At 49.2% G+C, this 24,048-nt stretch overlaps 1 protein-coding gene across 3 annotated transcripts in view; it reads left to right on the top strand.

The window, feature by feature from the left end:
* The first annotated feature begins 832 nt into the window (after window positions 1–832).
* ADCY8 (adenylate cyclase 8) overlaps window positions 833–24,048 on the top strand; it is a 157,120-nt gene continuing 133,904 nt past the window's right edge. For all 3 annotated transcript variants that reach the window (XM_037048562.1, XM_037048561.1, XM_037048560.1), the window contains exon 1: window positions 833–2,983. In XM_037048562.1, the coding sequence (XP_036904457.1) occupies window positions 2,018–2,983 (966 nt within the window). In that variant the 5' untranslated portion in view covers window positions 833–2,017. The remainder of the gene's footprint in view (window positions 2,984–24,048) is intronic.

The following is a 24,048-nucleotide window of genomic DNA, read 5'->3' as shown; positions in this document are numbered from 1 at the left end:
GCCCTGGCTCACCGGCTGCAGCCGCAGTCGCGGTGGCGGCGGAGGTTGGCGGCCACCGGGGCCCGCTACCTGCAGCCGTCCTCAGGACTGCGGCGGCGGCCCTGGGGGCCCCTGCTCCGCCCCGCATGGACGCAGACACCACGTGCCCACCGCGCTGAGCCCTGGTCTTCTCCGAGCGTCCCAGGGGCTTTGTCCTCATCCAAGCACCGGAGTTCGGCGGGTGGGAAAGCGGGGCTCCAATAAGGGGCTGGAAATGCCTTCCTCAGGTCTTCCTCCTCTACCCCTCTTGTGAGCGGGGAGAAAGTTGGTGTGCTAGGCGCTCGGGGACGCGCCCTCTACCCCTCAGGATTAGTGTAGTAAAGAGACTCCACAGGAAGCTGCTTGTCTGTAAATTTGGGCTTCGTGGGGTATTTTTGCTTTTTAGCCCGAAAGTTGGCTTTAGTGGAGAGGGCGGAAAGGGGACCCTCAGTTCCTTGCGCTGGGCTCTTGGACTCCGTGGGCAAAGCGGCCTACGAGTCCTGGCTGCGCACCTGCGGAGGACCAGAGCCAATGCCAGAAAAAGATCAGCGGAGGAACCCGCCCGCACCACCAGCTGGAGCTCGGGCTCCGCGCACTGGGACAAGTCTGGGGGCGCCGCCGCCCGCCCCAGCCCGCAGCTGTCCTCTTCCACGCCTCCCTGCGCTGGCTGCAGCCTTCAGGACCTGCGGTGTCCAGGCCAGATCTGGGCGCCAGGCACCTGCCAACCACCCCCCAACCACCCAGCGATCCGGGGGCGTGGCTTGGCGCTTGGGCGGGTTTAAGTCGCCGCCCGTGTCTGCCGATCTGACAGGTCTCCAAATTCCTCTCCGTCGCCTGGTGCCCGCAGCGCGCTTCAGAGCGCCAGGGCGGCACGCGGCGCTTCCCTGGATCCGGAAGCGTCTCGGTCGACTTCCCAGCGGCCTCGGGCCTCCCTTCTCGCTTAAACCTTACACTCTCCGCACCCAGTTTCGGTTCTCGTCTTGGGTCCGCACGGATGGCTTCTCTTCGTTCTCAGAGCTGTGGGCTTTGGAGCCCTCCCCACTTTTTTCTGCCCCCGTCTCCAGCGCTTCCCAGCTCCGGGCCAAATGGACTCCAAAGACCGAAGTGTAGGAAATGGGAACTGTGATCTGCGACTAGGAAGCACAGCTGGAAGGGTTGACCTCGTCTCCTTGCAGCGACTGGGACCCTGAAACCTTCCCCCGGCCCCGAGGGATGCATCGAGTCGGAGCCAACGCTGCGCTGTCAGTTCTGGCTCAGGAAGTGGGGACAGCCAGGAGTGATGAGCCCAGAAGGGAGCCTCAACACACCCCCTCTTCCAAATTTAACTGTTTGATGACTTGTTAGCTCCAAGGCTACCACCTCTCCAACCCGCCCGCGGGGCACCCCACTCCTCCCCCTTCGTTGCCCCCGCCCCCAGCTCCGCCCCGCCTCCCCATCCCGGCGCAATGGAGTTCTCCGAAGGGCTCCGTTCCAGGCACAGCTGCTAACTTCGCACCCTTCGCCGTCGCGGGTCACTCTAGGCCAGCCCCCCTCAGCCGCCGAGTCGTGGGCGTCCCGAGCCCAGTGCCGCAGCCAGGACCCGCCCGGCGCGCAGCAGAAGCGCGGCGCCCAGGAGCCTCTTGGAGAGCAAAGGCTGCGCCAAGACGCTGAGCGGAGAACCAGCCAAGAAGCCTGAGCCCGGGAAGGGTGCTGCGTGGCTCAGTGCTCTGCAGCTTCTGTGGATAAATAGCCGCCGCTGCCGCGCACCCAAGCTTCGAGGGTTGGCGGGAAGGCGGCGCGCAAGGACGCAGGGGTCTTCGGCGATCTTCTAGGCGCCCTTTGCCCGGGGCGCACTATGACCTGACTGCAGGGGGCCTCCTGCCCTGGGCTCCTGCAACCCGGCGGCGGGGGACCGAAGGGCTCACCGCCAAGCTCCTACCAAAAAGCCTTTGGGTCTTTAGGAGCCCCCTCCCCCAGCCGCCTCCCTCGGGTTCTGCGCCTCCCCCTGCGGCCTGGCGCCATGGAGCTCTCCGATGTGCGCTGCCTTAGCGGCAGCGAGGAACTCTACACCATCCACCCGACGCCCCCGGCCGGCGACGGCGGGAGCGGCTCCCGGCCACAGCGGTTGCTGTGGCAGACGGCGGTGCGGCACATTACCGAGCAGCGCTTCATTCACGGGCACCGGGGCAGCGGCGGCGGAAGAGGAGGGAGTGGAGGCTCCGGCAAAGGTTCGGACTCTGCAGGCGGCGGCCCCAACCACCACGCTTCGCAGCTGTCCGGCGACTCGGCGCTACCTCTCTACTCACTGGGGCCGGGGGAGAGAGCGCACAGCTCGGGGGGCGCCAAAGTCTTCCCGGAACGCAGCGGGAGCGGCAGCGCCAGCGGCAGCGGGGGAGGGGGCGACCTGGGCTTCCTGCACCTCGACTGCGCCCCAAGCAACTCGGATTTCTTCCTCAGTGGGGGCTATAGCTACCGAGGGGTCATTTTCCCCACCCTGCGCAACTCGTTCAAGTCCCGGGATCTGGAGCGCCTCTACCAGCGCTATTTCCTGGGCCAGAGGCGCAAATCCGAGGTGGTGATGAATGTGCTGGATGTGCTGACCAAACTCACCCTGTTGGTTCTCCACTTGAGCCTGGCCTCGGCTCCCATGGACCCGCTGAAGGGTATTCTGCTGGGCTTCTTCACCGGCATCGAGGTGGTGATCTGCGCCCTGGTGGTGGTCAGGAAGGACACCACCTCTCACACGTACCTGCAGTACAGCGGCTTGGTCACCTGGGTGGCCATGACCACCCAGATCTTGGCAGCAGGCCTTGGCTATGGGCTCCTGGGAGACGGCATCGGCTACGTGCTCTTCACACTTTTCGCCACCTACAGCATGCTGCCGCTGCCGCTCACCTGGGCCATCCTGGCTGGCTTGGGCACCTCCATACTGCAGGTGATCCACCAAGTGGTGATCCCCCGGCTGGCGGTCATTTCCATCAACCAGGTAACTTGCCTGCCTTGCTCTCCCCCCTTCCTCCCCCCACTCCCCTGGGTGAGTTAGGAAGAGCTTTCTGAGAGGCAGGCCGCCTACTTGGTCAAGTCCCCTGCCCCAGCTCAGTACAGTGCCTTGCACCTAGGAGGTGCTGGATGTTAGTGGGTGGTATTTCTCTCTGCTTAGAGAAATTGGAACTAAACGACGTCTAAAGTTCCTACCAGCTCTGCCCTTCTACCCTGCTCCTGTGAGTAATCCTTCTCTGACATCAGCTGAGAAGCTGTCTTCTTTCTGCTCCCCTAGGGTCCGTGGCCCCTGGAGCAGCAGACAGGAGAGGAGAGGCACCCAAGTTAGAAGGTGACCCATTTCTCAACAGCTTTACTCATGGGAGTCACAGCAGGGAGTTGGAAGAGACTCTGGAATTCAGAGCCGGGTGTCTGAGCATCTTTGCGCCACAAACCCTCCGTCCTTGTAGGAGGAGACCTTTGCTAAACACGTCCTGATTGCTGCTGCTGGACGCTTACTTGCGTGATCTCACCCAGCGCCGCAGACAGTCCTGTGATACGCTTTTAGCTGGGAACTCTTTATTGCCTTGGGGACGTAAGGTGACATCTTCTTTTCAGAAGCCAACCCCAACGCTCTGAGTAAGTCAACCTCAGGAACTGGGGTGGTGGTGTCATGGACAAAGAAAGCAAGTTTTGCTTCATTGAAAAGGGGCGTTTAGATGTAGATAGCTTGAAATATTTAGGTGGAACCTGACTCTTTAGGTCTCTTTCTCCTCCTTTCTTCCTATCTTTCCCCATTAAATATGGATGTGTTTAGGTGAGCAAAGTTCCCATTGTCTGTGAATGAGAAGGTGGCCAGTGCCTCTATTGTTTAAATTCATTAACATCAATAGATAATTAATGGTCTGGCGCTTTCTTTGCCGAATATCTGGTCAGTAACAGGAGACTAAATGTGGGTGCTTCTTGACAAAGCTGAGGGGGTCATGTCAGCCTCAGTGTTTTCCCACGGAAGGCCGATGAGACCCACCAGGACAGCAGGCTGGCTGCTTGGTGTGGTCACACTGTGCACGGCCTCAGGCTCTGCGCCACTTCTGCTGTGTCAGTAGCTTAGCGACGCTTCCTGCTTGTGGCCAGCTTTGAGGGGAAGGTTCTCAGAATGAACTGGTACAACGCCCCTGAAAGCTGTTCCTGAGTTTTCAGCGCTGGCACTGCATGTGGGTGGTTCACCCAGCATGGACCTTCTGGGGTCCTGGTCGGCTCCAGAGCCTTCCTTCTCCGATGGCCCTGTCTGCACTCGGACTTTTGCTGGTTGGCTGCTTTGTGAACTCTCCTTGCACAGAGCAAAGAGCATGTAAAGTACATGGCCATGGTCATCAGGCGTGAGACGGGCAATGAAGCCTCAGTTAGCAGGGCGCTGACCAGCTGAACTTTTCCTAATTAAAGACAACAACGAATGTTTTTACCAAAACTACCAGGAACTTTTAAAACCCACATATGATAAAGATTCAACCTGGGATTGTATACAATTAGATTTTAACTGCGTTTCTCAGTCTGGTTTGCACATGGATCTGAACTGCATCCCGTCTGCCTCTCTCACTTTCTTCCAAGCTCGCTCATGCCTTTCAGCTTTTTCGTTACTCAATGCCTGGACATTAGCAGGTCTCTCCTCCCTCTCCCCTCACCCTCTTCTTCTTTTTCCATTCCTTTCCCCATCTCTCGGTTTTTACTGTGAGTTGCTTTCACAATACAGCATAACTATCAGATTATTTGCAGAAACATTCATTTATTATAACCTACTGCTTTCCATACACTAGCCTTCCTTAGGACATATTACTCAAAGATTTCACCAAGTCGGTTTGGAATAGTATTCGGAATAACGCATCCTGAGTGGCAAAAGATGAATATTTTCTAAGTTCTAAGTATAGAGATACTGTTCTTGCCAAATGAATCCAGAAAGTCAATTTTGGTTCCATATTTGTTTTATACTCTACTCAAATACTACCAGATGGCAGAAGATTAAAAATAACCCCAAAATGTCTTCCCACGCCCACCTCATCATAAACAATCCTTCACTGTGAAAACCAAGGTCCCGGTACATGCACGCCAAGCTCATTCAACTTGCCGTTTCGGGAGGAATTGTAGATGAGCTGGTTTCTTAAATTGAGTCACCTGTTTACCTGACTCCCAAGAGCAGTCAGAGCGCTATCCTTCACTTTAGGTGCTGAAAGAACCCTGCGGCTTTGGCCACAAAACGTTTTCCTTTGGCGCCCCCTACAGGTTCCAGCTTCTATGCTAGATCCCGCAGAGAGATGATGGATGACCGATGAAGACAAATCCCATCAAAAAAGAAAATCTGTGATTTTTTGCGTAGCTACTGTTTAGTTTTCCCTGTTTGGTAATATACAGAGCGGGGCAAAAGTTGGCTTACAGTTGTGAGTATGTGAAACACAGAGTCAATTCTTGTGTTATTACTTATTAGTTATTGTGTTGTTTCTCATGCAAACAACTATAAACCTACTTTTGCCCCGCCCTATACCAGGTACCCTGGAAACCTGCCAACGACCTCGCACAGCAGCTAAAATAAAATTCTAACTCCTGACCATGCCCCTCCGAGCTGGCTGCTGCTTCCCTCTCTGATTATCTTTCTTGCTCTTCTCCTCTGACTCCAAACCCACTGTCCACTTTCTTCCAGAGATCCCAAGCTCCGCCCACTCCTCAGCCTTTGCGCCTGCTGCCTAAAACAATTTCCCCAGGTCTTCCCGTGATTGACACATTCGCTGTATTTCAGACTCACTCCCCATGCGTGACGCGTTTTATTTTCCCCAGAGCACGTCCGCCCTCAGAAATGCTCACATTTGTTTACCTTCACTGCGTTTCCTTCCCCCGCGCCCCGCACCCTCAGAAGGTAAACACCACACAAGAGCAAAGACTACTGTCTCACGTTATCCTCAGCACACGGTAAACACGCAGCAGTCACTGAGTAAACCAAACTATTCATTGTGGGGACAATATTATAAGACATACGAGGCCCCTGATGTGTTGGCAACAGCTTTGTACACACACACATGCAGGTTGTATCTATGTAAGGGGGTCTTTTACACCTGAATGAATACCTCTGGAGAAGTCAAAGCACAATACCAGCCCTTTGTTTTGATACGAGATTTAACATGGAACTAAGTGCCTTTACATACATTGGCACCTCTGATGATGACAAAGAGGGGGGGTCATCCTTCATTTCCATTTCAGAGAATAAGTGTCTGATTCTTGGAAACTGGAAAGGGACGCCCCAAAGACGGTGAGCCGAACAAGTGCTGAGAGCAAAACCGAAATCCTCGCTCCAGGGCTGGTCGCTCCCCGGGACCTTCTAGGGGCTGTCCTTTGAGACCCACGGGTACCTAACATGGCCCAAGAGTGAGGAGCACCTGTTTCGGTACTCGGGAGAGTCCCAGCCCACACGGCACGTGAATCAACCTCCACCGGGAAAAAGGCAAAGGGCAATGACGGGGGACTGACCCAACTGCTGCGAAAAGGCTCTTTCCGGCAAGCTCACCATCAGAGCTCTCGGCTGGACACGGATGTGTCAGCTGAAGGCCATAAACACTGCAGTATCGTCTTTCTCTGCATTAATCTTAATTCCCATTAATAGGATGGCTCCCGTGTCACTTTGCATTTTCGAGAAGCAGGACAGGAGAATGAGTATCCAGTCAGAATACCTGAGCAGCCATTCCACATCACTGAAAGTGCCATTTCCAGCAGTAACCAGTGAGCCGGTGATGATCAGCGTCCTTAACCCAAGCTATTAGAACCCACTGGACGTCCCCACGTCCCCACGACCCCACGTCCCCACATCCCCCACCGCAGGGACTTATGTCTGTGGCTTGACAGCCAAGCTGCGAATCCCTGCAGACAGCCTGTATGGAGGAGGCAGAGCCTGTGTTTACTTAGATCACCAAGCACTTTCCACGGTGGGTGCCAGATGGGCCCTAAAAAGGGCTGCCCAGGAGATTCCTTGTCATCAACAAAGGGGTGGTTCATGTTTTCTCCCCTCACCCAAGTTGTGAACTTCCCAACCAAACAGAGATTTTTGTCCAGGGCAGATGCAACGACCCATATGCATGTGTTTACTAGGTCCCAGGTGGCATTGCAAATACGGAGGAAACATCAGTCTCTCCAGGTTCAAAGCCCCGTTTAAAGGGCTCTCGTTATGTTCACCCCGACAAGGCTCAGCCACAGGTAACACCACGGCGACCGAAGCCTCCTGCATTTCAAGTTAAATCAGCTCTGCGTGAGTGACTGAAACCAAGGACCCTAGTGCCTGTGCCCGGAGTCTCCCTCAAGGCACAGATTTTCCCCACCTCCTGGATAAGCCGTTCATCCTGCTCACTCAATGCGTCGATCTGAAAAGTCATTACAAAATGACATTGTATGTACAGCTGAAACATTAATGATGAGGTATTTGCTGGGTGTTTTCATGGGGCAGATAAATTCTAGGCGCTGCTGCTATAATGAGCGTTTTCCTCCATGCTAATTGCTGGTGACAATATTATGAGCTACCTAACATTTAAAATTCATTTCGTCCTCATCCTTCAGCTCATTAGTGATAAGATGGTGGAGATGGCTTAGTTATTGGAAAACAGAGGCAGCGAGAGGAACCAGAAAGAGTGCTGCTCGATGCTTTCCTCTGGGGCATTCTGAATATTCAAGCTTCTGGCTAATTAGTCTTCTGTAACCTCTCGGTGAGGTAGATAAGCGGAAGTGGCAGAGTGGAGGTGATTTCTCCAAGATAACGCTGGGAGCGAAGGCAGCCAGGTAGGCAAGTCCAAGTTCGTTAGTGCTCAAGGTCATGCTGTCAGATTTGAGATTCCCATGCAGCGTTTTCTTTCCTGGCTTAAACACATCCCGTCAACAGCAGGAACCAGAGCCAGAGAAGTGCTAATTAAATGATGGTCATTACACTGGACTAATAGCAAGAGACTTAGTTTATCGTTTAGCCTTTTAAAAGTCCTTTGGGAGGGAAATACATTTTTGTGTACTGGGTAAGATGGTGGTTTATGGTCTGAGCAGATGAGAGTCAGGAGAAAAGCAGGATTTGTGTGTGCTTTTAAATGCATTTCTGATCATTGTCTTTACTCCCCAGTAAAGATAAAGTAAGTATAATGGAATTTCCTACGTCTCCTCCCCATGTGTAAAATGTAACATGAACATACATTGCGTGTTTTTTGTCTGTGTCTGCTATCTCAAACTGATGAAGGGAATTGTATGGCTACTTCACATACAACAAATGACATAAAATTGAAATCATCCCAATTTGGTAACTGCTATCAAGGTAGAAACTCACTTCAAAACACACAAATACCATTAAATGAGTGCACCTCAGTAGTTACAGTGCACATTTTTTAAAATCCCAAGTATCCCTATTCCTTTCCATTTTCCTTTAGCCAATCATATAGGCTTTAAAAAACCAACTGCCTTTCCCAGCACGTTTGAGAAAATGACTTTCAAACGCAGATCTGAGTGTCGGTCTCCCACGAGACCCCGCTGAATGCCAAGAAACGGAAGTGCTCTCTCTCACTTCCGAAAAACACCCAGAGACTACCCTTTTGGTTTTATCTTTCCCTTCCTTTCCTTTCCTTCCCTTTCCTTTTCCCCCTCCAAGTTGGAAGTGGATAGAGAGTAGTCTTTCCCCAGGATAATTTTACTAACTTTTCAAATGACCAGTTAAATCCAGCCATCCTAGTCGGTAGGCACCTTTGCCCTGAAGTTGCAAAGAGACCCGACGTCTGACTCGGAGGGAGCTGTAAAGTGATCGTAGGGTGGGTGCTTGGCAAGACGGAATGGTGAATGTGCTCGCCTTCCTACCCGGCAATGGCATCCGACTGGTATCGGTGGGTCAGCGCGTGATTGGATGAGGACTGGGAAGACTGGGAGGACTTCACTTCAGGAGCAGCTGCTGCAATGTCATGCTAAGGAGGACAAATGCATTAGTCATATTTATACCTTGATGATTGATGGCATTTTAGGAGCTCATCAAAAATAGGTGAAACCGAGCCAAAATGGGAAAGATTTTTAAGTTTATCCCAAATTCCATGCTGCAGGCAACATGTAATCAAAGGACACTGCAGCCATCACGCTGATGTGACATTTCACTGTTGTCTAAATATTTCTTAGGATGCTAATTTATTCATTTCACAAGTGAGCCTATTCGGTTGGCCCTACATGTGTTTATTTTCAGAACATAAGAGACACAGCATTCCTCTCAAACCTTTTCTCTCACCAACAAATGGGCTCAATATTGATTCCCTGAGGGTCCAGCAGGTCCAGAATACGCAGGTGGACAGTGTATCAGCCCACTTGATGTATCGATTTGGAAGCATGTTCTCCACTTTCTCTGGGCAGGAATTCAAGGTAACAGAAACTGAAGGTTGGCTGATTTCTGTGATCTATCTGTTGGCACCTCAGTCAGCAAGAGGGTAGGTTTTGAAAATAAGATCTCCCCAGGCATTTTCTTGGGGCTTGAGTCTAGCAACATTGCTGCTTGACCCAGCCGGCCACAACAGAGCCGTGGACGCCAGAAGAATCTGCCCTGTGCTTCCCCAGACAACGTAATTGGGTTTACACACTCACATTATATCATGTGAGTTTTGTTTATGAGGGACTATTTTAAGAAGTCAGCTCACTTAAGTAGCACTTCAAAAGCCAGCTTTTCTCACTGCAAGATTTTTTTCACAGTCAGCCCTGCGGGGTAGAGAAAGAATGCAGAGTGGATTAATTAACCCCTGAGGTGCCAGACACTCCAAGGGAAGCCGGGCCATGTCCTGGTAGGAATGAAAACCATTCTACCAGGAAATGCAACTATGTGACCACCTTCTCAACCGATGAACTGGAACTGGAACTCTGTGATGTCAGATAAACCTGCAGTGCACTATTCCGTTGATAGCTCTGTCTGGACTCTGATTGGGCGTGTCCGTGATTTGATGTTTGGACTTCATTTATGTAAGATCCTAGATCATGTATGTAACATGTGCAGTACCTTGCACATTCATTAGTTACTGGGGTTTTCTATCCCTCCTGCCTCGCTCCGGAGCTTTTTGCCTAAACTGTTTGTTCATACCCCTAAATGCTCCTAAGTCAGGAAACCATAAAATTATTCATGGTGAAGACATGAGCTTGATGTGAATTTAAGTCATAGTAATGTTTTGGGTACCTGGAAAAATGACAATATTGTCCCAACTACTATCTCTATATAAAGTGCTGACCAGCGTATAATTTTCAGGTGAACCAAGAACTATTTTTTGAACCAAGTTATAAACAAAACATCCTTGTCCTGTGTCCACTGGTTTTCCAGTTGACTGCAGTAAACCATTTCCGAGTATTTCCTTCTTTGTGTGTGTGTGTGTGTGTGTGTGTGTGATTATAGGCTGAATACACCTGATTGCTTATCAACTAGCGATGACTAAGGATTAGGGAATGCACAAGCAAAATACGCCTATTTGTTTAACTCAGAACATGGGAAAAAGAAATGCAGCATAAGAAATTTAACAGAACAGGAAGACCAACAAAAGGGAAGGACGCTGAGAGGCCTGGAGATAGATGGAAGGGATGCGGAAGAGACAGGGCGGGTGTCCTCCAACCTGCGGGGGTGCAGCCACGAGGAAGACAGGCCAGTTATTCTCTGTGTGTCCCCTGGAACTGGATAAAGACCAACGGGTGGTCGCTGCAGCACCAGAGGTTTGGGTTCATCAGAAGCTGAGGCTTTGTACCAAACAGACCTGCCCAAGGGGTTGCTTCCTGAAGGGATGAGCTTCCTGAAGGGATGAGCTTCCTGAAGGGATGAGCTCTCCAAGGAGATGCTGTAACAGGGTGTCCAAACTTTGGTGTCTCTGGGACACACTGGAAGAAGGCGTTGTCTCAGGCCCCACATTAAATACACTGTGACACATGATCACACAAAAAATCTCATAATGTTTTAAGTAAATTTACGATTTGTTATTGGGTCGCATTCATAGTCCTGAGCCAAATGCGGCTAGAGGGCCGCAGGTTGGACACCCCTGCCAGCAATCCACAGGGGTGGCCTAAAGGAGGTTTCATACAGGGAGGTCTTTTCCTCAAGTTCAGTTGAAAGCCACTGGCTACATCTCCAAGCCTCTACGGCCACTTTGCAGGGAAGCAAATGGAGAGGGCGAAGAACAAGGGGCCAAGATGGCCAAAAGGCTTTGACAACTGAGTCAGCTGCCCTGGGAGAGGCTCCCCCGGAACTCCTGTCCAACAATGCGGCTTATATTTGGGGACCAGAATCCTGACACCGGGCCACTCCATCAGCAAGACAGGATGGCAAAAACAGGTCGGATCTTGCTGCCCACAAAGACTTGGGACAGCATTAGAAAGAAGGGGAGAACGAGGCTGAGAAGGTCTATTAGTCAACAGATATTTGTCAGCTGCTTGTTGGGTGCTAGGCTCTGTGTACTCACAGCCAAGGGCTGTTGTGGTAATGAGGCTGATACTTGATGGATTGAAGGAGGGAGTTTGTGACTCCGGTGCAGAGCGGGCAGGTTTGTACCTGGCTCTTCGAATGCGTCTGGAACACAGCATTCAGAAAATATTTTATATCAGGGCAAGTCTTGGGCTACTACTGTTAGCGCAGACCTCTAAAGCAGGAAACTCAAAGCTGCAGTGGATTTTTTTTAAAAGAAAGATCAGACTCCAAAAGATACTGTAGACAGCTATGGACTTCCCTTTCTAGTGAGGAACGTAACAGCCTTCCAGGGAAGACCTAAGGTGTCAGTTATTTACCCATCACCTCATCACAAACCAAACACACCCCAATCCTGGTAACTAGATCACACGGTCTGCAGGGGCACCTGCCTCGTGTTGGAGAGGGGCAGGCTGGTCTGCAGCTCCGAGCAATCCCTGGCCCTCTGCATTCACAGGGACGCCAGCTGAAAAACTGAGAAGCTTGACCTGGAGCTCAGGCAACCCATCCCCGCACAAGGAAGGGCAGACACAGTGCTTAGACAAGACTCTAGTCCCTCTCCGAGACACACCGCTACATGCTGCTTTCCCCCTATTCGGGGAAATGTCATAATGCTCCCATGTGCCCACCAGGCTATGAGCCCCTTGAGGTCAAGGATTTTGCTTTGCTCATCTTTGTGTCCCTAGTACCTGGTATAGCACCTGGCCCATGGGGAGCTCCAAACACCATACTTTTAAATGAATGAAGATGACATGTCCGTCTCCGTCCCCGCTGACTTCCCCCAATGCACAGGGTCACAGTCATCGACAGGAGGCGAAACCAGTGAGAGGACAGAAGTCAGTTTCTCTGGCCAACACAGGCAGAAGTGCCCCGAAAGCTATCCTGTGAAGTGCTTCGGGCTAAAAGCCACATGCTGAATTTTTGCTACACATGTGTTAAAGAAGTTATAATGGATAACATGAAGGAAAAGCCAAGTGATTATTCAGATTATTCAAGTCAAAACAATTAGAAGAAGAAAATAAACGGAAAAAATGTGGGCCTAAATTATTCGTAGGTATGTGTCCATTGCTGGAAATTTTAAATAGATCCAGCCCGTCCATCCACAATAGAGTCCAAGTACTAAGGCAGGGCTGACCCTCTCGTTGGCTCCCCTTACCGGGACTTCAGCCCTCTGGCTTTCAGTCCCAACACCACCCCACTTCGTCCTTCTTTGCTTTGTGGTTTTCCCAAAATTGATCCTTTGACCTGACCTCTCCGTGGCTCCCCTTCTGGCTGCCAGTGATGTCCACCCCCTGGCTTCACACGGGTACAGCTGTGGGCGTGAGCTGCCCCCTCCTTCCTACTTGACTCCCTACTTGACTCCGCAGCAGCCGGGCTGGGCTGTCTCACTCCTGAGAGGACGGCATTGAGCAGAAGGCCGTGACTTTGCTGCTGCAGTAACTGGGTGGTCACTCAGTCCACGGTTTCCCACAACTTAAAACCAATCACATGAAGGCCAGTTGGTATCGTAACGGGACCGGTCTGTCCGTAGGCTGCCTGAGGCAAAGGAAAGCCTGATTTTGGATGTGGGACTTGAAGCAGTTAACAAAGGAGACTCCGTGAAGTCCGAAAAGATGGTATAAGTTCTTCTGTTTTCAGGTTTGTGAACCATCCATTATTCCACTTCATTCATTTTTCTACTGTCAGTTCAAGAAACACAATCAAAATCAATAAGAACAAACTGTTTTCTTCTAAATTCAAAGTCAAACTCCCCCTATACCTGGGTGAGCCTTCCTAGCCTATTGGTGGTGGGCAGCTGACGTAAGAACAAGTTCATGACCCCAGACAGTCGACGTCACATAAATAGAGTCCCCCATTCTCTATTCATGAGAAACATACAAATTGAATTCAACGCCTTTGAGCCAAGTGACATGGAACCCTGAACTCCCACCGCCATGGGATGAAGTGCTTCCCGAAGCTGTGCCCCAGCTTGCCTCCCCCAGCCCTGGCCCTCGTTTATGTTGCAAAGGACACAGCTGGCGTGAACTCAGATGAGGATATATGCGTATTTCTTCATGAAGACCTGAAGGAGGAAGGGAGTGGTCAGGTAGGGGTGGAATTACTTGTTTCTGTTACCAACCCATGTGCTCTCTGAGGACAGGCACTGTCCTCTTGGTGTGTCCCTGGAATAGACTCGGGCACATCACAGGGGACGCTCACAGAAGAGGCTTCTTGAGTAAATGCCTGCACAGTCATCTTAGCATCCATACTGCTGCTTCCCTTTTTAGAGCAAGGACGCTGAGCTCAGAGTCGTTACATCATTTCCCTTTGGTCATACGGCTCGTAAAGGATTCTAAGCCACATCTGTCTCATTTCAAAGCTGCCCCTCAATCTGATGGTCCTTGAAGGCTACTTTATGTCAATTAACTCTGCTAGTTTCAGAGGCAATGCGTTAAAAGTAATGAGGAAGGAGAAAGATGAAATTAGTATTCCGAACGGTAGCAATGCTTATGATTACATTATTGCTTCGTGGAGCCAGGGGCAGCACATTCTGCTGAGAATAGCACCTTGTCATCACTGAAAGACCGACCTTGGATTTCACATCCAGTACCATGCAACTCTCTGTACAGACCACTCAACCTTCGGTGGCCCCGAGGTGACTTCCTCATTGCTCGAAAATTCTATCACTGTGAAGTCTCTTTTGAGATTTTCAGGCTCTAAGACTTTTTTATTCCCTTGAGTTAGAATGAATGGGAACGTGGGGATGCGTGTGTTTTCCTGGTTGATTTGTCTCCTTACATCAGCTAATGACAAATCTCATAGCAAACATGGAACTTGCTGAGGCCTGTGACCTCTGAAAAGGAATAGAAATAGAAGTAATGATGTAGTGAATGCTGAGAGAATTCTGTACTCGATTGTATTTAATATTTAATTTCTCCTAGTGGTTTAATTACCTCAGACACCATGAGTTGTAAAATTGTGTGCCATTTCACTCAGCTGATTTGTTTGCAAGGAAATAGCGACTGAGATGTTTAATTGACAGACAGCCTCTTCCTTCTGAATATTTAATTATGAGTTTGTGGCGCCTGTCAGAATCGCCTATGTGGCTTTTTCCTAATGTGAGTTTCAGCTGTGATCCACAAGCCATTGTCTGTCAGTGTTACCCAGAAGTGGCTGAGCTGGGCACTTATGCAGCCCGAGCGTCCCCGACCAGGAGGCTGGCTTTTGCAGCTTCCTCTTCGTTGTCTGCAGACCCCAGGAAACAGACACTGTGGCCTTCAGGAACTCCCGTAGACCTGCTGTACATCAGTCATTCTGTCTATAACAAGATGCTGTCAGAACTTCACCATTTATAAATATTAAAGGAGTTGATGAATGTAAAAGAGTTTTGAACCGATACCAAAAGCCAAGCCCAGGGCAGCAGTACCGTTGTTTCTGAAACACACGTGGATCTGATGTGGCCACACAGCGGGCGGCTGCCTTGCTGCCGTGGGGGTGGAAATCTGCCAGAGGCAGGTGGGCGGTCCAGAGGCTGACCGCCTGAGCGGTAGGTGAAATGGGAGGGCCCTGCCACTTCCTGCCGGCCTAACAGCCATTGCACACGGCAAGCAGGGACCGCTCCTTGGGAGGAGGGGGTGCCCCCCAGCTTTCAGACTACCCACTACTTCAGCACTCCTTTCATGCACAGAAACATCGGTCCTTAGGAATCACCCCATAGTCATGCATCTAGAACACTCTTCTGAGGAAGAGAAACCATTTTGCACCAAATGCTGATACATCACCCTACAGCTGGCCACAGCAGAGTCTTTCCTTAAGCAAAGTGCTTCCCGATTCATGGATGGCAGGGACAAATTTTCATTTGCTGTCCTGCAAAAGCAGACCTTGGTTCAAGGTACTTTGGTTGTAAAAAAAAACGAACAAAAAAAGTTGAAAAGGTCATTTTAAAAGCTAGTTAATAAACTTCATTTTTTTCGGGCTGATTCATCCTGGAGGTCTGCCTTTTTTCTCCCACCTGACCCCACTTAGCTTTCTTTCTGTCTAGTGAGCAGAGGCAAAGGCACCTGCACCAGGCACCACACCAGGCACCACACCAGCCATCTGGGTCAGGGGAGGGCCTTGCGGGTGGAAGCCGCACAGCAGGATGGCGGGCCACAAAGAAACGAGAATCCTAGGACCTTGAGAATACTGTGAAGTCACCGTTTGAGCTCTGGACTGCTCCATCATTTTTATGTGACATAAACTAGACTCCAAATGTGTTTAGTCCACTGTTATTTTGGTTCTCCATTACCAACATCCAAATGCAATTTCTAATCAATACTGGCTGCAAAATGTATTCATGGTGCATTGCCCAATAAATTAACATTGACTGCTCCTTGAGATAACATTGCAACTCTTCTCCAGTACTTAATGATCTAATCATCTAAGACAAAGCCATTTTCATTTTGTAGTTTATTTATTTATTTATTTGTTTTTGCTCTATAATTGAGATTTGGGGACCAGAAAGATCCAGATCAGATGTTGTTTCATCTGATGTACAATTTATAGCACTAGAATAAATGCCAGGCAGTTATTATAGCTGGAGAAGGTTTGTGGGACTCCTTCCAAAAGGAAGTGACAGACAGCTTCCCGTTGATAACTCTTTGAACTTGCATCATGCCCCGTGGGACTAAAATGTCATTCCTGGAGGTGCTCGCAGAAGCCAGATGCCCTCATCAGGGATTTGGGGCAAGGGGGAAGGGGTTGAGCTCAATGAGTTTTAAAATTCCTTCTGATTTGAAGCGTACAGCTCTGTGACCCTTGACATTATGAGTGATCGCTTAGATGTAGGATAATTGAATTCCAAAAAGGAGAGAAGTTCAAGAAACCTCCTAAGTCTCAGAAAGGAGTGCTGGACACGGTCCCCCTCACCGCATCCTCATCCTGGGTCTTGATCTCAGTGGCCCCCGGAAGCTCTAGTCCATCCTCGCCATTGCCCGAGCCACAGGGCCCGGTGGCATCCCTGTCGCTTCTCCCTCTCTCAGTCATCCTGACCAATCAATAACAAGTTCCTGACAAATTGGCCTCCTAAACATCCTCACAACTCTCCACTTTTGTCTCTGCTCCTTCCTCTTTGGTGCAGGAGACACTGTTCCTCATGTGAATCACAGTAGCCTTCCCCCATCCGCTTTCAAACCTTTCCAGTGTGCTGTTCACAATGTCAGCAGGGTGGTGTTTTTCTTATGATGAGGAATTAGAACCTACCAGTGGCTGACACTGCTCTTACGACAAAGATGGAACTCCCTCCTGGGACCCACCCTTTGAATCCCACCCCTGTCTCCCTCCAGTGGTACCGTTCTTCACCCCTTCCTCTCAGTCCTAAAGTCACAAGGACCGACATTCAGATCCTTGAAAGACCCATGGCTCCTTCTGCCTCTGAGCTGACTTTCCCTCCCTTCTCCGTCTGAGGGGCTCTTCCCTCATTTTCACCTCAGGGAAACCTTCTTGGGGAGTCTTCCTCTGCCCTTCCTGTGGTCCCAACTTATTCCCATTCTTAAATCTCCCCTACTTTCCATAGAAAATTTATACCATTGTGTGTGTTGTGTGTGTGTGTGTGTAGGTTCTGTATCTTTCTTACCTGATAATAAGTGCCATAAAATAGGGAATGGGTCTGATTTGCTTGCTCACCGTGATATTCTCAACATCCCATATTTGATAAATATGTATTCATGACCGAGAGAGGGAAGGAAGGAAGGGGAACAGGATGGAGGGAGGAAAGGAGGGAGGGAATTATCCAGGGCTGGTATTCAGGGCCAGTTGGCAGTTGTGGCTTCTTTAGAGGATGTATGACAGACAGTAGACTTTTAAGGTCCAAGAAGGTGAGATAAACTTGGGTTGGACCAGGGTTCAGGTTACTGCTTCTACCAGACTTCTGGCCTATTTCTCTCTGGCTCAAATCCTGGGTAAGGCTAAAAATTGCAGTGCCAGCTGCTGAACAGGAATCGTACCAAGAGAAAACAACTCAACAGATCTGCCAATTTGTAACTCCAGTGACCCTACATAAAACCTTATGCCAGTGTGATGCTTTTCCTTTGTTCTGGTAAAAAAATATGCATGGCTTCCACGGTATTTAATAGATGGTATCATTAAAGAGGAAAACACCAATTTGATTAAACATAGTTACTCTTACTACTTCTTAGAAGGGCTCTTGATAAGGCTGAGTTATCAAATAAACATACAGAATCTGTTGACTTCATAAAGAGGAAGTTGGCACAAATACTGAATTAGATGGATGGATGGATGGATGGATGGATAGATGGATAGACAGACAGACAGACTGAGAGAGATATGCCCTCATCGGGGATTTGAGACAAAGGGGAAGGGGTTGAACTTAATGACTTTTAAAATTCCTTCTAATTTGAAGCTTATAGCCCTGTGACTCTTGACATTATAAATAATTGCTTAGATGTAGAATAATTGAATTCCAAAAAGGAAAGAAGTTCAACAAGCCTCCTGAGTCTCAGAAAGGAGTGCTGGACATGGCCCCCGTAGATACACAGTAATGAGTAGGATTTTTGAGTCCTCCTCTCGTTCATTTGCCCACTCAATTTTGGGACTGGTTCTGGGAGGAATCATGAACAACATAAAAAAAGTAGAATCTATTCAATAAATTAATATGTGTAAATCTCCACATTTCCTATCAAATTTTAAGCCTAATTTTGTTTGAATACCTCAATGGCACGGCACTCACCCCATTCCAAGCAGTTCTTCCCCTTTTATGTGACAACTCTGCTGGCAGAAAGTGTGTGCTGTTGGCACGAGAGGCAGCTGCCCTGTTTGCATGTACAAAAGGCCATTACTGCCTAAGAGACCCAGATCACCATTTTCATTGTTGTCAACTTTACCATGATTTGCATCACCTCCATCATCCCCTTTCTCCTCCCTTTGCATCATCTCCCCAAGAGTTCCCGGAGTTTCCGTGGATTATGGAGGTAGGAAGAAGGTGTCATTAATTCTGACCGGAGACACTGAGAGAGACTTCACCGTGGAGGTGGCAGGAAAACGGGGAATTCCAGGTTGGGGTACCTTAGAGATACCAAGCAAAGGGCAGATTGTAAGGTAAGACCTCCACTGCCGGAAGACGAGGTGCCCGCATGCATGCCCTTCACGCTAACCTTTGGCAAACATACACTCTCGCATTTAAGGTGCTTTGGCCAAAAGAGAGGATGGGCGCTCCAGAGCCAGAGTGACTGGCTTTGGACTCAGGTAGTGCCCCTCGTTAGCTTATGACCTGACAAGTTCCTTCCTCTGTGAGCTTCAGTTCCCGCCTCTGTAAAATGGGGACAGTTATAGGCCCCGTGCATAAGGGTGGAGTGAGCATTAACAGAGGTGATTCAGGTAAAGTGTTGGAACAGTGCCTAGCTCTAAGTGTTACCTATTATCATGCAGCTTATAGTGGAAACTTCACGGAGGCAGAGACCCCATTCTCTCATTTCACTGCTGTCTCTCCAGCCCCTAGACTGGCGCCTGGCACATAAATAGTGCTCCCTGAATAATTACTGAGTGAATGAGCAGAGCTACGGGGGAGAGGAGCGTGGCCAAAGTGAAAAAGTTGGCAGCAGGTTAAGCCAAGGCAGTGGCAAACAGCCTGATTAATGAAAATGTATGCCTTTGGTGTTTCCACATCCTCTAATGGGAAGCTGGAAGAATGTGTTTAATATAAACATCATCTCTCCAAGGTGGCGTGTCTTACCGAAGGAAAAAAAAAGGAAAACAACTTCTCTTTCTGTGAGCGTTCTCTTTGACCTTTAAAAGAAATAACAGCTAATGGAGACAATATTGGAACTCCATTGAGTCACTATTTTGATTAAGTGTTGTGGGAGAACATGTATTTCAAAGCCCACTTCTTCCCCTTGAACCAACACTTACCCTAAATGACCCACGCAGAGAGCGCTCATACATGCTTGGCGTTTGTAATGCAATGTATGTTTTTGGTTTTCTGGTATTTAATGTACCAAACGGTGTAATACCCTGACTTTGGACTGTGGATCCCTAGCCGTGCTGCTTGTCTGGCCCGGAAGCTTGGCCCTGGAAGGTTTCTTGCCCTCCGAACACTGGGCAGGCTGTGATCCTGAGCTGAACATTTCCTAGTGGGATTCCTGTTCCTCTTACTTGGCAAACTCTCTGTCACCATTTCTAAAATTCTGATGAGCCAAAGAGATGAACTGTTATCAGGGGATGACTGCTAATTGGCTCCCCCACCTGATCCTGGTGGAGAGTAGAAACAGACCCCTGTGGGTGGTCTCCAGTGAGAACAGTGCCCCCTGGTGGCTGCCCCCCACAGTCCCCGGGAGAGGGGGCAGCTCTTCCAGCCCACCCAGCACCTGCTCCTTGGCTTCCCCGCATTTCCCTTCCCAGATCATAAAGAAAGTTCTGCAAATAATAGTCTGTATTTTCTGGAGTTCAAAAGCTAACATAACTGTCCACAGAAACACTCAGGGTGGGAGCAAGGAATCCCCATCTGAGTGCCTCCGATCCTCTTGCTTCACTTTCTAGAATCACGAGCATTCCAAGTTTGAAGGGATGCTCAAAGCCACCAAGGTGTCCTGGATAGGGGTGGGGGAGTGACTCTTCAGGCTAAAGAACTTCAGAAGGAATCAGGAAGTAGCCTACATACCATTTTGTGTCCTGTCAGTTCTAGCTTTTGGGAGGACAACTTCTGAGCTGAATGTAAATCAGCAAGTCAGCCCCTCCTTTGCTCCAAACCTGGCGGGACTCCCCTTTTGGTCCAGCTGGTGTCCGTCCCGTGGCCCACACGCTCCGCCTCTGGCCTTCCGCCTTCCTCTGCCCTGGCTCCTGCTGCTCTCTCCACTACTCACTCTGTTCCGGCTCACTCTCGTCTAGAGACCCTTGGAGCATCCACTCCTGGCCCTGGCACAAGCTATCGCCTCCTCCTGGGATGCCCTTTACCCAGAGACCCACACGCTTTACCCCCCAAGCTGGCTGCCACCTCTCCATGACAGCATCTACCCTGGACTCTGATTTCCGTTTGTAACCTCTGTCCCACGCGGCATCACCCCCCATTCCTCCTCCCTTGACTTGGCTCTACTTTTAAGAAATCACTTTTACCTCCTACCATCCCAAATAAGGTGCTTAGCTATAGTGCCATTGAGGCAGGCACACAGATAGAAAAATTGTGTCTGTTTTTCACCAGTGTGTCCCCAGAATGGAGGACAGGGCCTAGCACATCATAGGTCCCAAGGAAAGTTTGTGAATGATGAGGGAAAGAATGAATTTCCATCAGTAACTGGGTCATGATGTTTGTTCTCCTTCTCAGATGAACACAAGCTTCTTATCTGGGTGTTGGGGTTAAAAGCAGAGGCTTCAGGAAAGAGGCCGCGCATTTGGAATCAGCAGACGCGTATGAGTGTTTCGGGCCCAGGCCCCACCACCCGGCCATGTGTGTACACAGGTCTTCTCACCTCTCCAGCCTCATGTTTCTCACCTGAAAGCAGGTGTCATCACCCCCACACTGACTGGTTATTATAAGGAATGAAATATGCTCTGTAAAGCACCAGGCACCTAGGAGAAAATTAATGAATCTATTATCTCTGTAATGGTAACAGCTGGATAAAGCTATATGTTATGAATTGCTTAAAGATCAAATAGCCAACATTATAGAGAAGACACTACACGTACCTGAAGTGAGTTTTTAAGGTCCCTGTAAAGTGGATTAGCTCATATCTGATCCATCGTCCGTTCAATTTTTACCTTTTCCTTCAACAGGGCGATTGCTGTCAATGTTTCCCGATAATGGAATATACACTTTCCACTATTTCTTTGGATTCCTGCATGGTTTGCTCACCTTTCTGGGGCCTCTGCTCAAATATAACCATATCAGAGACACCTTCCCCGGCTGCCTCGGGAGGAAGAGTTCCCGTCTCTCTCATTGCTTTCTTCTCTTAATCAGCTCAATTTTGCTCCATAGCACTTTTCACCGGTGCACAGGAGATGCTATGGTGTTTGTTACTTGTTTATGACCCGAGTCTCCACAGGGTGGTGGGGGGTTAGTCTGTCAGCTGACATGTGCTCAGAGCCGAGAGCTGTGCTGCACTTACTGACTGGCAGTGACTGCTCTTTATTAAGCAGTTGCCCGGGAATATAGTTGGAAGGCCTACACACACGGCCTGTGTCTCGCCAGCGGTACGCACCGCAGGGAGGATGCCCACACATCACGGTGTGTCCAGAACACCCCAGATTTACTCTGTCTCCTTTTGCTCCCCAAAGTGTCCCAGTTTGCAAAGTAACAGCATTCTCACAATAGCTATGGAGTCCAAAAGAGTTAAGCATGACACAAAATTCCTCATTAAAGGACTACATCGTCTAGATGAGAAAGAAACTGCTATTAATAGTAACAGCTAACATGTATTGAATGCTCATCGTATGCCAAGGGCTCCGTGCAATTACCTCTCACGCACAACCACCTAGGAAGCCAGTCCAGCTATTATCCGCACTGAACACAGGAGGAGTGGAGGAGTGTGAGACTGGGAGAGGGGAAGTCAATGTTTCCCCTTCCCACAACCAGATACAGGCAGAGCTTCCTAAGCTTTTACAATTATTCTAATCCTACACATATTCCTGAGAATAACATTCCCTTAAACATACTGTGGAATAAAATGAATTGTGATGAGTTGAAAAAAGAATCCCAGAAGCAGACCTTTGCGCTGCTCAGTTGGAGTACCAGGGTGGGACTTTTCTATTTGTGAACATCTCTTATCTCATGGCCATCCTGGAAGGTTAATCGTCCCACTGTTTAAAATTGGTGAAGTAGACTGAGCTGTGTTCAGTGGTGGAATTAGGATATAAATCTAAAATAAGCAAATTTATGAAAAAAATTGTGAACAGGATGGTTTTAGGTATGAGTCACCGTAGGCTAGAGACATTTTATGTTCCTGGCTTCTGTTATATTTTTATACCTAATGTGTTACTAAGTGGATATAGCCCGGCGTCGTAGACCAAAACACACTGCACTTACTCAGAACCACCATGTAGTTACATTTTAGAAGAACACTTTATTTTTTTAAAGATTTTATTTATTTATGTTTAGAAGGGAAGGGAAGGAAGAGAGGGAGAGAAACATCAATGTATGGTTGCCTCTCGTGTGTCCCCTGCCAGGAACTGGCCTGCAACCCAGGCATGTACCCTGACTGGGAATCAAACCGCGATCGTGTGGTTCACAGGCCCGCGCTCAACCCACTGAGCTACACCAGCCAGGGCTGAAGAACGCTTTATTTGATTCAAGCATTAAATTAATACACTTGGAAAAGACAGAATAAACTGAGCCCTTGTTAACAAACCAGCTCATGTTTATTCCCTACTACAACCAAATGTAGGCCAAGATTTGTCTACTGATGAGTTGTCATTTTAAACTGCTCTCTTCCTTTGTCCTCATCAGAGGAAAGAATGCTGGGAGACAGCTTTGTCCTCCAAACCTGAAAACAGTACAGTTGAGAAACTTCACAAAGTCATTCCATGTAGAGCTGACTTTATATCTTTACATGGACGGTTTGAATTGGGCTACTCAATTTGGACCTAAGGAACTCTTTGTTTTTTCAGATCTTTCTTAGGTCCATGGGATATTCTTTTGAAACAATAAACACCTTTTTTTTAATACAGTAAAACAGAAGATAACATGGGCTTCCTTGGGAAAGTCAGGACTAAGAGTTCGGTGAGTTGGGAAAACACCAGTTTGGCTGTACTTAGCCGACCCTGAACCGCTGCTCTCTCACAGAAAACAAGCTCCTAGCTAATGACGAGTCAAAATGTTTCGGCAAACCCAAAGACCCAATAAAATTCGCCATAGTAACCATGGCGTTATAGGACGCCTCCTTCAGGCTCCCACCAAAAACTTCCTTAGGAGCTGTCGCCACCACCTCCCAGACACAGCCATCTGCTATGCAGCAAGGAGGAGGGGACGGTGGGGGACAACCATGAGAAGGTAATTCTGATCTGTGCAAATCACTGGGGGAACAGAGTCTCGGGGCAGAGATCTATGGGCAGAAAATCATTTCCTGGGGTTTTCACCATAATCTGGCAGTGGTTCAGCCCAAGAGCACCCAGATGGAGCAAGGTTAAAGCTTTAGCAGGGAGCCCTCTCCCATTGCATGCGCTGTAGGGTCACCCTCCCTGGAAGAACTGTCACCTGCCTCTTTTCTTGGCCACCTCCTCCTCTTTCTTGAGGTTTCATTTAACTATTTCATACCCAGAGAGGTTTCCCTGGAACGACTTGATCTAAATTCAAGTCCCCACCCGCTGCCCCATCAATAAGGAAGGGGACTGGGTCGTCCTGTCGCCAGTGGAATCGAAGTCAGTGCCTAGGGCCTATTTGAGGCTCAGTAAGTATTTACAAACATGAATGAAGAGAGGACGAAACTATCTATGAGATAGTTGTCATTGTCATCCATCTAAGGGTCTGGATGGTACAAAGAAACTTCATTAATTAAGTCATTTGTTCAACAAATATTGGAAGCTGACTACATCAGTAAGGTTCGATCCTCCAAGACTCCAAGACGGAGATGCAGGAAGTCTGTTAGGGAGTGCTGTTGGGATCAGCACCCGTGGACAGGAAAAAAGTGGAAACAAAGGGA

This window comes from Sturnira hondurensis, unplaced genomic scaffold, assembly GCF_014824575.4.
Source record: "Sturnira hondurensis isolate 20B ecotype Veracruz unplaced genomic scaffold, ASM1482457v3 Scaffold0006413, whole genome shotgun sequence".
NCBI lineage: Eukaryota > Metazoa > Chordata > Mammalia > Chiroptera > Phyllostomidae > Sturnira > Sturnira hondurensis.
This window is presented reverse-complemented; position numbering and strand designations above follow the sequence as displayed.